This window comes from Myotis brandtii, unplaced genomic scaffold, assembly GCF_000412655.1.
Source record: "Myotis brandtii unplaced genomic scaffold, ASM41265v1 scaffold927, whole genome shotgun sequence".
Lineage (NCBI taxonomy): Eukaryota > Metazoa > Chordata > Mammalia > Chiroptera > Vespertilionidae > Myotis > Myotis brandtii.
In genome coordinates this window covers 268,552-282,769 of record NW_005371823.1, presented here as the reverse complement: position 1 = coordinate 282,769, position 14,218 = coordinate 268,552, and the positions used below count along the sequence as shown (strand labels likewise).

The 14,218-nt window shown below is 40.1% G+C and overlaps 2 protein-coding genes across 11 annotated transcripts in view; one reads left to right on the top strand and one right to left on the bottom strand.

The window, feature by feature from the left end:
- Nucleotides 1-1,110: 1,110 nt before the first annotated feature.
- Nucleotides 1,111-6,847, top strand: EMC4 (ER membrane protein complex subunit 4). 2 transcript variants are annotated; one of them, XM_005885753.2, is made up of 5 exons: nucleotides 1,115-1,327; nucleotides 1,858-1,972; nucleotides 5,337-5,490; nucleotides 5,783-5,943; nucleotides 6,441-6,847. In XM_005885753.2, the coding sequence occupies exons 1-5, from the start codon at nucleotides 1,242-1,244 to the stop codon at nucleotides 6,474-6,476; spliced, it is 552 nt and encodes a 183-aa protein (XP_005885815.1). In that variant the 5' UTR covers nucleotides 1,115-1,241; the 3' UTR covers nucleotides 6,477-6,847. The 2 variants fall into 2 exon arrangements, with proteins under 2 accessions (XP_014388438.1, XP_005885815.1); XM_014532952.1 differs by lacking the exon at nucleotides 5,783-5,943 and having other exon boundaries at nucleotides 1,111-1,327.
- A 154-nt stretch (nucleotides 6,848-7,001) lies between these two features.
- SLC12A6 (solute carrier family 12 (potassium/chloride transporter), member 6) overlaps nucleotides 7,002-14,218 on the bottom strand; it is a 95,515-nt gene continuing 88,298 nt past the window's right edge. For 5 of the 9 annotated variants that reach the window (XM_005885752.2, XM_005885750.2, XM_005885751.2 and 2 more), the window contains 6 exons: nucleotides 13,621-13,790; nucleotides 12,372-12,503; nucleotides 11,679-11,786; nucleotides 11,319-11,503; nucleotides 10,788-10,921; nucleotides 7,002-9,683 (listed from right to left, as the gene is read on the bottom strand). In XM_005885752.2, coding sequence (XP_005885814.1) covers nucleotides 9,592-9,683; nucleotides 10,788-10,921; nucleotides 11,319-11,503; nucleotides 11,679-11,786; nucleotides 12,372-12,503; nucleotides 13,621-13,790 — 821 coding nt within the window. In that variant the 3' untranslated portion in view covers nucleotides 7,002-9,591. Of the gene's footprint in view, nucleotides 9,684-10,787; nucleotides 10,922-11,318; nucleotides 11,531-11,678; nucleotides 11,787-12,371; nucleotides 12,504-13,620; nucleotides 13,791-14,218 lie in introns of all 9 variants that reach the window. The other 4 variants (XM_014532945.1, XM_014532946.1, XM_014532947.1 and 1 more) reach the window with 1 other exon arrangement.

The window sequence follows — 14,218 nt, the reverse complement described above, 5'->3', positions numbered from 1 at the left end:
TTCTTGTTTTAAAAAATATATTATTTTATTGATTTCAGAGAGGAAGGGAGAGGGAGAGAGAGATGGAAACATCAATGATGAGAATCATCGCTCAGCTGCCTCCTGCACACCCCCACTAGGCATCAAGCCCACAACCCCGACATGTGCCCTTGACCAGAACCAAACCCGGACCCTTCAGTCCACAGGCCCACGCTCTATCCACTGAATCAAACCAGCTAGAATATAAATTAATGTAATTTTTTTAAAGCGGGCGTTTTGTGCATACTCTGATCTACCAATTATAGTTCCAATAATTTAACTTAAGGAAATAAGGAAAGATGTGCAAGGATGTTCACAGCAACATGGGTTATAAAAGGGAAAAATAAAACAGAAAACAACTTAAGTATCCAATAATAGGTTAAATTATGATACAGGTGTACAACTGAACACAAAGCCCACTTAGTACGAATAATGTTGTATATTATTTAATGACATTAAAAAACACATCATGCGTATGTGGTGAGCCCACCATTCAACCTCACAACAAACTTTGAAAATAGGTGCATTATTCAACTTTTACATATGAAGAGGTTTGCAATATACACAATTGAACTTGCCCAAGGTCACAAAATTCAGTCATGAAGCCAGGATTCAAAAGGAGGCCATCTGAACCTCGAGCCCGCGAGCCTTCCTACGCCCACACGGCCTCCTGGCTTTGGTGCAGAACGGGGATACCACCATCTACCTCCCAGGGTTACCGTGAGACTTAAATGAAATAATAAGCACAAAGCTCCAGGAACACAGTGGACATCCAATACTCGGAAGCTACTAAACAACTCAAGGTCACACCATCCGTGGTGAAACCAGGATTTAAAGCGAGCTCGGTCTGAATCTTGTAATTCCCGGGAGGGCGGAGGAACTGAAAACCTTTTCTTGGCTTCAACTCCTCAAGCAGAGTCAGTACGGACCTTCCCTCGGCCCCGTAAAGGGCGCCTCGGGGTCAGGGGACACACAACAGGCCTCTTCCAAAAGGAGGGGCGCCCGGAGTCGCTTTAGGAAGATTTAAACTCAGGCAGCTTTTCTCACCCGCCACACTCGCTACTTCCACGGACTCTGTGCCCGCCCCCGGAAGTGACGTGTTACGCACGCGCCGGAAGTGGGCTTGCGGACTGGGACCAGACGTCGCGGGCGCTGGTGGGCCCGGGACTCCGTGTGACGCCTTAGACAAGGCAGCTTCACGGCGTTAGGAGGCGTCCATTGCCATGACGGCCCAGGGCAGCCTGGTGGCCAACCGAGGCCGGCGCTTCAAGTGGGCCATTGAGCTGAGCGGGCCTGGAGGAGGCAGCAGGTGAGGAGCCTGGGCGGAGGGCCTTGCCCCCAGAACTGCCCCGGAGGCATGGAACCTGGACTGGATGGGTGGCACCAAGACGGCTCCGGGGCAGCTAGCGGCGGAAGCCGTGGAGGTTTTTGTGCCCAAAGGATGCGTAGTTCCGTCTTCCCAATAGGCAGGGCTCTGACGAACCTACAGGAGGGGTTGATGTAATCTGGGTAGGTGCACCTGAAGATCTTAACTCCTATGGGTAGCAGAACAGGAAATGTGGGAGTCCACAGCTTTAGTTTCTTTATTTCTTCTTCTTTAAAAACATATTTTTAATGATTCTAGAGAAGAAGGGAGAGGGATAGAGAGAAACACCAATGATGAGAGAGAATCATTGATTGGCTGCCTCCTGCAGGCCCCCTACTTGGGATCAAGCCCACAACTCCTGGCCTGTGCCCTTGACCCGAATCCAGCCGTGACCTTCTGGTTCATAGGTCAACGCTCAGCCACTGAGCCATGCCCGCTGGGCGAGCAGCCTGTTTCTTGGTTTGCTTCTTTAGGGGCCGAAGTGACCGGGGCGGCGGCCAGGGCGACTCGCTGTACCCCGTTGGTTACTTGGACAAGCAAGTGCCGGATACCAGCGTGCAAGAGACGGACCGGATCCTGGTGGAGAAGGTACAGAGGTATAGATGTCGCCGTCGTTTGGGGGCTAGTCCTGGCCCACCCACCCGCTCTTCTCTCCCAGACAGCACATGAGTATCTTACTGTAGATGGGCCTTATCCTGAATGTTTTGGTAGCTCAACTGCTTGAGATGAGTGTGTTAACAGTAGTTTACATATCAGCTCCAAAAGTGCTTAAGAATTGGAAAAAGAAAAGACATTTAGAACCTAAGGCATAAGAAAGTAGGTTGAAAATTATTTATTGGTGGCAATGCCTTTCAGTTGAAGTCATCGTTTTGTCCTCTAATTTCCTTACACCACATAACCTGCCAGGATATTCTGTTGGCTTTATCTTCAAAATAGATTCAAAATCTTACTGCTTCTTATTACTTTCACCTATCGTCCTGGTCTAAGCCACTACCGTCCTTCACCCACATGTCTTCATTGTTGTGGGAGCGGTTCGTGCATTGTAGGGTGTTTAACAGAACCCCTGGCCTCTACCTATTAGATGCTAAAAGTGCCCTTCCCCAGTTGTGACAACCAGAATGTCTCCAACATTACCACATGTCTCCAGGGAGGTGAATCGCCCTTCTGTTGAGAACCACTGATTTTTAAAGAGCACAATCTGATGAGCTTTAATAGTGGTATACCACCTTGAAACCACGACTATCTTGAAAGAACATTTTCTTCTTCTCCAAAAGATTCCTTGTGCCCCTCTCTGCCACAGATTTTTAATTGGTCTCACTACTTCCCCCTGTAGTCTAGTCCCAGCACAGCAGCCAGTACTATGATCCTTTTAAAACGTGAGTCAGATCATTCCTATTAAAACTCTTCTGTAGCTCATTTCACTTATTGCAAAAGCAAAAGGCTTTGTAATGTTCTACCTAACTCTATATTGACTAAGCCCCTTGTAACATCTTTGACTTAATCTCCTATCACATTCCCTTGTATTTATTATTTTTTTTATTGATTTTTAGAGAGAGTAAGGGAGAGGGAGAGAAACATCGATGTGAAAGGGAAACATCAATAGGCTGCCTCTTCTACGCCTTCTACTGGGAATCAAGCCTGAAACCCAGGCCTGTGCCCTGACTGGGAATGGAACTGGCAACCTTTCAGTGCACCAGATGACACCCAACTGAGCCACACTGGCCAAAGCTAATTTTATTTTTTAATCCTCAACCAAGGATATGTTTTTATTGATTTTTAGAGAGAGAGAATAGGAGAGAGAGAGAGAGAAACAGAAACATCAATGGGAGAGAAAAACATTGATGAGCTGCCTCCTGTAGGCGCCCCAACCTGGGATCAAACCCGATTAACCTTTTGGTGTATGGGACAACTCTCCAACCAACTGAGCCACCTGTCCAGGGCTACCACTTTCCCCTCTGTTTACTGCAGTCTTGTCAGATTAGCCTCCTTGCTGCTCCTTAAATATGCCAGGCAAGTTCCCATCTAAGGATTTGTGTACTTGTTTTTCCCTCTGCTGGGATACTCTTCCCCAGCACCTTTATGGCTTGCTCTCTTATCAATGAAGCCTACCCTCATGGCACTCCCTATCCTGTTTTCCCACTTTACATTTCTCCGTGTCATTCATATACATGACACAGTTTACTTATTTTACTACCCATCTTTTCATTAATTTAAGCTCCAGGTTTTTGTCTCCTAGAAGCCTAGAACAGTGCCTGCACTTTCTTTCCCTCAGCCTTGCTATTCAATATTAAGCGATTTGTTTCATAAAATTCCAGTGATTTTTCACAACATGAAAATGACAGCTATTCTCAATTTTTTTGTTGATAAGTATCATTTTTCATCTTGGTATCAAATTGTAACATAATACATGATAGTTAAAGTATTAACATGGCTTAATTTTAAAGGTAGATTATCATAAAATAATTCTTTAGTTCTATTGTATGGATGATTTGATATTTAAGCTTACAGACAAATGATCTATGTAAATGACATATTGGGAAACTTTATTTACAAGTATGGGCATTTATTCTTTTAATGTGAGTAAACACAAATGGATAGTGTTATATTATTTTTATATAGCTAGATTTGCTTTGTTAATATTTTGCTTAGGATTTTTGCATTTATGTTTATGACTGATAGTGGTCTATAAACTTTTCTCATAATGTCCTTGTCAGGTTTTGGTATTCATGAGGTCCCATGTAATGAGTTGTAGAGTGTTCATTTTTATTTTCTAAGTTTGTATAAGATTGGCTTTATTTTTTCCTTAAATGTTTGAAATTTGCCAAGGAAAACCATCTGATGGGCTTAGTTATAGATTCAGTTTCTTAAAACAGTTATGGGATTAGTTATATTTCCAATTTCTTATACCATTTAGGTAAGTTGTATTTTTTTTTTAGGAATTGTACCATTTCCTAAAATTCATAGTTTGATCACTGTAATATTTGCAAAACCTATAGCGATGTCCCTTTTTCATTTCTGATGTTGAATATTTATCTTCCATCCTTTTTTCTTCATCAGGCTCACCAGTATGATGTTATTAATCTTTTTTAAAAAACAACCGTCGGCTTGATTTAACGACAATTTCACTAATTACTACTCATTATTTTCTTTCATTTGTTCTTTTTCTAACTTATTGAAATAGATGCTTACTTTATTTTTAGTGTTCTAATCTGTATTTAAAGCTATACATTTCTCAGAGTTCTAGCTATGTTCCACAGTTGTTAAAATGTATTTTGATCAGTTAAAAAATATTTATATTTTCCATTATAAATTCTTTTGATTCATGAATTATTTCAAGTACATTTGTTAATTTCAACTCATAATGGATTTTTGGTTATCTGTTATTGAATTCTAGCTTGATTGCATGGTAATCAAAGAACATGCTTTGTATAATTTGAGTTCTTTGAGTTACTGACACTTCCTTCATGGCTCAGCAAGTGGTCAGTTTTTGTAAATGTCCCATGTGTGTTTGAGAACAATGTGAATTCTGCAGCTGTTGGGAGCAATGCTTTATAAATGTCAGTTGGGTTCAGTTTGTTAATGTCTTTCAAATCTATATCTTGATTTGTCTGTTAGTTATTGATTGAGGTATGCTAATCTCTCACTATGTGGATTTATCTATTTTCTTTTTTTTTATTAAAATTTTTTTTTATTGATTTCAGAGAGGAAGGGAGAAGGAGAGATAGAAACATCGATGAGAGAATCATTGATCAGATGCACAAAATTGAAAATTGTGTTCATTTGACTTTTTGATTTCAGAGAGGAAGGGAGGAGAGATAGAAACATCGACGAGAGAATCATTAATCAGATGCACAAAATTGAAAATTGTGTTCATTTGATTTTAACAGCAGTGATACAATAAATGTGGGACTGAGGGTAGTGCTCAGAGGTTAAAATTGTGTCTTTGTTTTAGCGCTGTTGGGACATTTTGGGTCCCCCCCTCAAACAGATTCCCATGAACCTCTTCATCATGTACATGGCAGGCAATACTATCTCCATCTTTCCTACTATGATGGTGTGTATGATGGCTTGGCGACCCATTCAGGCACTTATGGCCATTTCAGCCAGTAAGTATTTTTGAACTAATAACCCTTATGAAAGTTTTTAGAATTAAAGGTAAATTCTTAGGCAAAACCCATATTGGAAATCTTTGCATGGCTCTTGGCTAGTAGCGGGGAGGGTGTGCAGGACGGTGATGGTAGTGGTGGTGACATGGAGGGAAAAACAGCTTATCATGGATTTTGTTCACTAGTTCTATTTGCTATTTTACTGTGGGCTGGTGTGTATTATTTATGTCTTAATATGTGCCTGATTCGTAATTTTTAAAAAAGTTGTTTTGGCACTTTGTTACTCCAACAGCTTTCAAGATGCTAGAAAGTTCAAGCCAGAAGTTCCTTCAGGGTTTGGTGTATCTCATTGGAAATCTCATGGGTTTGGCATTGGCTGTTTATAAGTGCCAGTCCATGGGACTATTGCCTACACATGCATCAGACTGGTTAGCCTTCATTGAACCTCCTGAGGTAAGGCAAAAGAAAAGTTAACTTTGGGGCTAGTTGTAACAGACAGTAAATAGCTGATCCATTTGATGTAAGGGATTAGAGTTGGTATTAGAGCGAATTTCCTTTTTAATCCTCCCGCAAGAGAGAATGAAAGGGGGGTGGGGAGGGGGGGCGTGGAGAAAGAGAGACAGAGAGAGAGAAAAACATTGATGTGAGAGAGACACATTGATAGGTTGCCTCCTGCAAGTGCCCCGACCTGGGCTAGGGATTGAACTTGCAACCCAGGTACGTGCCCTTGACTGGGAATTAAACCCTTGACCCTTCCATGTGTGGGGCTCATACTGTAATCACTGAGCAATGCCAGCCAGGGCTAGAGCCCATTTCTTAAGAAATAAGATCCATTAGAAGTCAGGAAGTTATTTTTTAAGGATAAAATAACTTGTGGTTAAAGTATTAAGTACTTGATTCAGGAAGTTATTTCAGTGCTCATTCCCACTCACCTATTCTTCTCGTTTCAGAGGATGGAGTTCAGTGGTGGTGGACTGCTTTTGTGAACCTGAGAAAGCACCTGGTGACCATGTATTTGGATCTCATTTACAACCTTCTTTACCCCCAGTGATGACTCCTCAGCATATTCACCCTTAACATTATCACTCGTGCTGAAAAGAACTGAAAGCACCCTTTTTTCCAGGGTGAGGAGACATCCTAGAAAGATAATGTATATATCACTACAAACACAAAGAAACTATGCCACAACCCTTGACTGAAAATAATGTAGAAAACTTTATTTATGTTTTCAGTATAGAGCAAAACAACAAATAAAACCGTAACTATGTAAACAAAAGAATAGTTGCTGCTAAACCAAGAACCACAGCAGCATCTCCTTTCAATAAATTAAATGGTCAAGAACAGTGCTTTAAAAAAATTATATAGGTTTTCCTTAATATTTCACTTCTATTTAACATAAGCTGGGACATAAAACTTCTGTTGGAGACACTTGTGGAAGATGTGAGAAACTAATGCTGGATTCTGATTATACATGATGAAAAGAAAAATAAACCAGACAAAAAGCACATAAATATAATTACAGTAAATTGCTACTTTAATATCCACAATGGATTTTTAATACATTTAGGGGGAATGAGGATTGGAGGAATCTGGGGCCACAGGAATCTGAGGCAATGGAAGGTACAAAGTAGGCATCTTTCCCCTGCCAGGAGGAACCTGGTACCTGTCAAGCAGATGCTGCAGTTCAAACTTCAGCTTTTAAGAAAGATATAGAAGGCAGAGGGCCAGTAATTGGAAAATGTATGTTATCATAACCTGCCCTGGTAAAGTCATAGCTAAGACTTAAAAGTTGGATCTTATTCAAAAGGCAGGAGGAGGTCTTTTCTTTCTCTTCCTTCTTGAAACACAAAACCCCTTCCCCTAAGGTGCATTCTCATTAAGTTTTCCGTATTGCTTTATTTGCAGTGATTAAAAGAGACAAGATACTTTGTAGACAAACAACATAAGCAACACAGAGACATGAAATGCTCTAGATAGAGATGAGTTTAAATCTGGCCTAATAACCATTTTCCCACGTAACAATGATTTTGTATTTAGGGGCTGAAGTAGTGGCTATATTAATAGCCATGAATTCCCTTATCCCTTTAAAAGATTCTTATAGAGCTCTAACCACAAAATGCTTTTAAAACTAACCTTAATTCCACCAATATTTTTTCCTATATGGAAATACATATAAATATCACTTTGGCCAGAAGGTATGTGTAAATGTAGAGGAAGTCTATCTTATACTTTTAGAGCATGGATCTTTAATATTTTGAATCCTGGGGAACCTGTCCTACTGCTGGACTCAACTAAACAATGGAGTGTTGCAATGGAAGCAGTAAATAATGCTTCTATCCTCTGTAGGAAGGAGCAGAATAAAAGACAAAAATTCTGTCTGCTTTGCTACCATGACTGGGCCTGAAGGTTGAAAGAAAAGTAAAAGGAATACATTGAAATGACTCAATTTCTTAAGTCATATTGAAGGGTTTTCTCTGTAAAGGTCAAATGAATAGTCTGCTGGTACCTAGGTCAGCTTGCTCCATATCCTAATGGGTAATCAAAAAAGTGCCACTATTGATCAGTAAAGTGAAATTCTAAAGCCACAAATATAGGCAAATAGTTTTTCTAAATAACCTATCATATATTTGAAATTACCATTTAGTCACACAGAATAATTTCATTATGCTTGGAAAACAGGTGTTTTTGTGATCAATAAATTAGCAAATAAGCTAAGCTTGCATAAGTATTTCCATAACATACTTAAAGTTCTAAAGCAAAACTGAAATAGCAGAAGACTATTGGCTTGGACAGTCTCCTAGTTTAGAGCCAAGTTTCTGCAGTCAGAATGAAGAATTAAAATGGAAAGGAAAATGGGCATACTTGGCATTTAGGTGAGTGCCTCAAGTCTTCACTATGGCTTTAGAAATGAGTCCACAGGTTTCTTAGCGAAAGAAGTTACTTGAATAGGCCAATGCCAATTGTATGCCACCTTAGTGAAGTAGGTAAGCGAGTAGCAGCATCTCAATAACTTTGGCACTACTGAAGAAATACGGCTCTAGAACTTCGAATTCCATTGCTGGATTTCCCCTTGAAAAGATAGAAACCTTTTGGGAAAGAATTTTAGCCAGGCTTCCTAGTGTTTCTTCCTATGATTTTTGACCTGTGTCTACTAACCCAGAGGACATAAAAGAGAGAAGGAAAGGTGAACCTATTGGTCAGTGTACATTATATTTCTTAGAAAACAGCTTGTATGTTTTGCCCATGTCACACAGATAACCAGATTATATTTCAGTAAATCTTAATAGCTATCTTAGAATTTCCTTAAATTGGCCATTTGAAAAGTACCTGAAAGAAATAATTTTTACTCCACTGTTTAAAAATTTCCATGTTAACACTGCCTACATTACAGTCTTAATCACAGAGTGGGGTTTGAAAACCAACAGCTGAAATATACAACAACCCAGTATGTGTACATACACTACTTTTGGGGGAAATCTTGTTTTGGAGGACGAAGTAGAAGCTGCAGCCATATTTCAGATTTTGTATATCAGTACCCTAATATAAAATTAGAGTCCTGCAGAGCAGTGGATACACTCAAGAAAATTAGCTTAAAAAGGTTTTCATCTTGGTTTGCCATAGGTTATCTTCACTAGGATGTTAGGTCCCCATACACTTGGCCATGAATGCCTTAGAATGATGACGTTTTTTCTCTGTTGAACCATGACTTCCGAGACTCAATCTTTAATGCTGGATATGTACTTGCTTTTTGTCTTCAGTTGAATTTCTGGTATGCCTTCTGACAACTCATTTTATTGGTTAGCTTGTTAATTCTAACTTGCCTTCAACTGGTACAGACATGGCTTTAGTAATTGACCATTTTTCTAATGTTGAGGGAATATTTGCTTCTGTAAGGGGGGCAGATCATATGAGAGCAAAAAGCAGAACTGTTGTTATGTTTTTGCACAAGTACTTGAGGCTCAGCTTGTCAAGAATTCATTCAGATGATGTGTATAGGACACAGGCCTCTAGTTAGTGGGACTGGTAGTAAAGAGCTGGCACTCATGGAGGATGGAAGCCTTTTGGGAAACATGAAGCCAAGCAGAGTCACTCAGGAGGAAATTACGAATAAATGGTGATCACTTCACTGCCACCACCTCGGACAAGGAGGACTCGCTCTAGTCCCTCGGTGAGCACTTCCAGGAACTCCATGTCTTCAGAATTTGTCAAGGAGACAAAGGCAGAAGAAGAGCACACTTTACAACCTGTACCATGATAATCAGAGTTTATCTGATTACAAAGCTAAAAAAATCAACATGCTTTTGTTAATTATTGCATACTCAGAATTGGAAGACTATACTTTGTAATTCAGTTTCACCCTGTGAATTAATCCAGGGATCTAGTCCTTTTGCATATGGAAGGATTTTTCTACTTGTTAGATTTTTTTTCCTAAATATTCTTTTTTAAATAGGGAAAACACACAAGTAATGTGTAAAATATTATGATGCAAAATAAGCCAAAAAAAGGAAAAGCCACAACAGGGCAGCTCATTAAGATTTCTAGAGAGAACCCAAGTTTTCTAAGTGAAGCTGCTCAAGAAGAATTTTTCTGCCAGCTCTTTTTTCCTTTTTAAACACTCTCTTCCTTAATGATACTGGTGGGAATGGGTCAGGTGTCACCACTGCAGTGCTGAAGTGGTCTAAAAAAATCCTGGGTTTTTTTCCTTTTATCTCTTTTTTCCCCTCAGAGGGTCCACTTCAGCTGCTTCTCCCCTAATGCCATCCAAACGAAAGAGGCTTTGCAAGTGGGTAGAGCCTGAAAAGGAGGAAGGATATGGGTATTCTGTCTCGGATTGTCAGAAAGGGTTCCATACACAGTATTAGAAGTAATGTTGCAAATATACCACTGAAAAGCAGTCTCTTTAGGGTTCAGAGAGAACATATAACCCCAACTCCTTAAAAGAAGATTAATCTCACTGCTTTGTAAGAATCCCTGTATAATAAGACTTTTAAAAGTCTCCCTCTTCAAGAGGAAAATTTTGGCAGGAGCAATCACTTTTATAGCGGCCAAGTAGTCACATCTAAAAAGCAAGCTAAGCCCGGCCAGTGTGGCTCAGGAAGTCCTGGTTTGATTTCCCATCAGGGCACATGCTTGGGTTTCGGGCTCTATCCCCAGTGGGGGGCAAGCAGGGAGCAGCCAATCAATGATTCTCATCATTGATGTTTCTATCTCCCTCTTCCTCTCTGGAATCAATAAAAATAAAATAAAAAGCAAACTAATATTTTCCCTACTGGTAGCTCCATTCCTGGAAAGGATACAGTTTTCATCACCCTCAGGGTTTCGGGGTGGCCCTGGCATATTCAATAAAACCAACTTTGCTTCATGGGACTTGTTAACTATGACCTCATTGAGCTTCACTGCTGTATGCATCCGCCTCACATTGGACTGGTCCCTGCAGAGGGAAAGGGGAAGAAGGGGGGAGACAGAGAGGTGGTTAAGGCAAACAGAAAACCAAGCATATCAACAACCTTACAAAACTTGAGATATGGAGCTTTTTTGCTTTGAGTATGAATGATATAATGAACAAAATGATTTCCTTATAATATTAACACCTTGGATTTTCTCATTCTATGTTTGCTTGTTTATACCAGGAACACAGTATAAAGAAGAAGGATGGTTACCTTGTGTACAGTGTTAATTGGTAGCTGGTATGCATAGGCAAACAACAGAGAGATGGCTGGATTTGGGGTAAAATGAACAGATTTCATCCTGTGTATCCTGGCAAAAGCGCATCTGTGGCACTGATTAGGATACTGTTATGTGATAAGCTTGTGAGCTGGAAAACTTACGGACGCATGTTAAGCAGGTCCTGGAATCCTTCCATTGACTTGGCCCTTTGCCCCCGGGATGCCATGTACTTGTCTTTCGTCCAAGTCATGTGCACCTTCTCCTGATAGGTTTCTGTCTCTTCATCCTCATCAGAGCCAATGCTGGTCAGTCGTAGCATTGAATTCCGGTCTTTCACCAATTGTGCCTGCGGAAGGCCCAACTCACTCTTACTCTATTTTGAAACAATAATGTGACTATAGTGGAATAACTGATAAAGTGAGAAGAAAAAAAATCTGTCATCTCATAAAAACAATACGGTATCATTCCTTTCAGTGACAGATTTCATAGGCCAGGATTAGATTACTGCCGCAAGGTCTCACCTCTCTGTCCCGCTCCGTTTTGGAGAGTCGCATGTGCCGGAGCATCTGGGACCTTTGCTCCATCATCAGAGTACGTTCATAAGTGTAAGCTGATATGTCACTGTCATGCTGCCACATATATCAGAGTGGGGAGGAAACAAAGAGAAAGCAGGATGAACCACACATTTTCATCTTCACTCACAAAATTAAACCCGACAAAGTATCACAATGTCGACCTAAGTTTCACTCCTACTTATTTGTTTAGTCATTGAGCCGCATAAACACGACATTGTGGAACACAGATCCAACCCAGAAGAAGCCCTAAGAATCCTGTCCATAATCTAACCATTACATGTTTCCTTAAAACACAAAACACAAACTCTAGTCTTTTTTTTTTTTAATACTGCTAGGTTATTTTTTTTTAAAGCTGTGATTGAATACATGAATGAAAACTTAATGAAATTATATTAAGCAGACAGGAATCTGACAGAAATATCAGGGCTACGTAACAAAAAAGAAAACAAAAAATTAAAAACCACCAAACACACATCACATACACATTCTACTTATTTAGATCAATATATTAGGGTTGTGTTGGAACTAAAGGATAAATCCACATCTGCAGCTAAAGAATTTCCAACCAGAAAAGGTACTAGGAAGACAGGATAGGGGTGGGTGAAGGGTGGTTTGTTTGGTTTCACACAGCTTTCTCACCATCTCCACCACTTCCACCTCCGCCTCAATGCGCAGGTGATACAGGAAGGTGGCCAGGTCCTTCTTCATCTGAATACTGTTGTCCTCTAGCTGGGCTACTGTGAAGATCCGTATGTTGCATTTGCGCCACACCTGATAAAGGACCGTACGCACATGGAAAATCTTATGTAAGAAGGCAAAAATGACATTTCTTACAACACAAGGCACTGTTACCTAGAACATCTTGCTAGAGTGTCAGGGTATTGATTCCTAGTGTCCTACTTGCAACATTATTGTACTAGGGCAAAAGTTTGACAAGAAACACATTAAATACTGTTTTAAGCAGGTCTTTTTTTTTTTTTAATCCTAACCTGAGGATATATTTTTATTGATTTTTTGATAGAGGAAGGGGGAGAGAGAAACATCGATCAGTTGCCTTCCAAATGCGCCCCACTGGGGATTGAACCCACAACCTAGGTATATGTGTCCTGACTGGGAATCAAACCCGCAACCTTTTGGTGTATGGGACGATGCTCCAACCAACTGAGCCACCTGGTCAAGACTGTTTTAAGCAGTTCTTAATTTCATAACAAGAAACACCTGGCAAGAAAGGAAAAGATGGTGTGTGATACATTAAGGGTGCTTTATTCAGATAGCATATTGATACCATGCACACAGACTATATTATTTTAAATTTCAGTTTAATTGACACACAAACATGCACATTTACCCTTTTCCAAATTCGAAAGACCTTGGTCTTTTCTTTTTTTTATTTAAGAATGTGTTTAGCCAGGCCGGTGTGGCTCTGAATGAGTGTCGACCTATGAACCAGGAGGTCAGGGTTTGATTCCTGGTCAGGGCACATGCCGGGGTTGTGGGCTCGATCCCCAGTGGGGGAACGTGCAGGAGACAGCCGATCAATGATTCCCTCTCATCACTGATGCTTCTATCTCTCTTTCCCTCTCCCTTCCTCTCTGAAATCAATAAAATAAAATTAAAAAATGAAAGAAAAAAATAATATGTTTACTTGTTAATGTTTTTTCCAGGCCTCATATATAACTTTATCAATTTATGGGATTTCATTTAGAGATAGGTAAATATCAACTACAAAGAAAATATTTCTCATAAGGTTGAAACTGGAGAGCCAAGAATAATCCCCAACTCTTCTGATTCTAGGCCTTAACACTATATAATCAAAGAGGAAGAATTTATCTAATAAATAGGACAGAAGTTAAGGGAGAAAGACTTTTTTAAAAGATGTCTAAAATACCTTGTACTGTTTAAGTAGGAATGGTAACAGCATGAGCATCCCCCCATCATGCACAATCCACCACACGTCAATGTTGCCCTCAGAAAATTGCTCCACGTTGCTGGGAAAGAACGAGATGTTTTTCGCCACTAGCAGGGCCAGATGGGCAGCAGTTGTCACTCGAACTGTGCCTAGGGAGAGAAAAGAGAATCAGGATAAGCAGGGAAGAACCTTAGGGTTGCCCTGCTTCCCACCATGGCAGGAAAGCAAGGATAATGTTCCTTTACATTTCTTTGAGCAAGGTGTCCTATTTACATAGTAGGTATACCACAAATACGAAAACCACTGTGAAAAAAACTGAGACTCTAACAGAATTAGATTGAATACTGTGATGTACATTACCAAATATATTCTATTTACTACATTTCTAAGGGGGGTATGTGAATTTGGGAGATTTTGAAGCTGAGGGCAACCCTTCCAATTCCTGTGAGAATGTCAATATGGGACTCATAAATATGTCAATTTCAGAGATAATTGCTAACATAAGACTTGACAGAGATAAATAATTCATGAACATAATGTAAAGCTAGAAGGGGATGAGTAGAATAAGGTTATTATT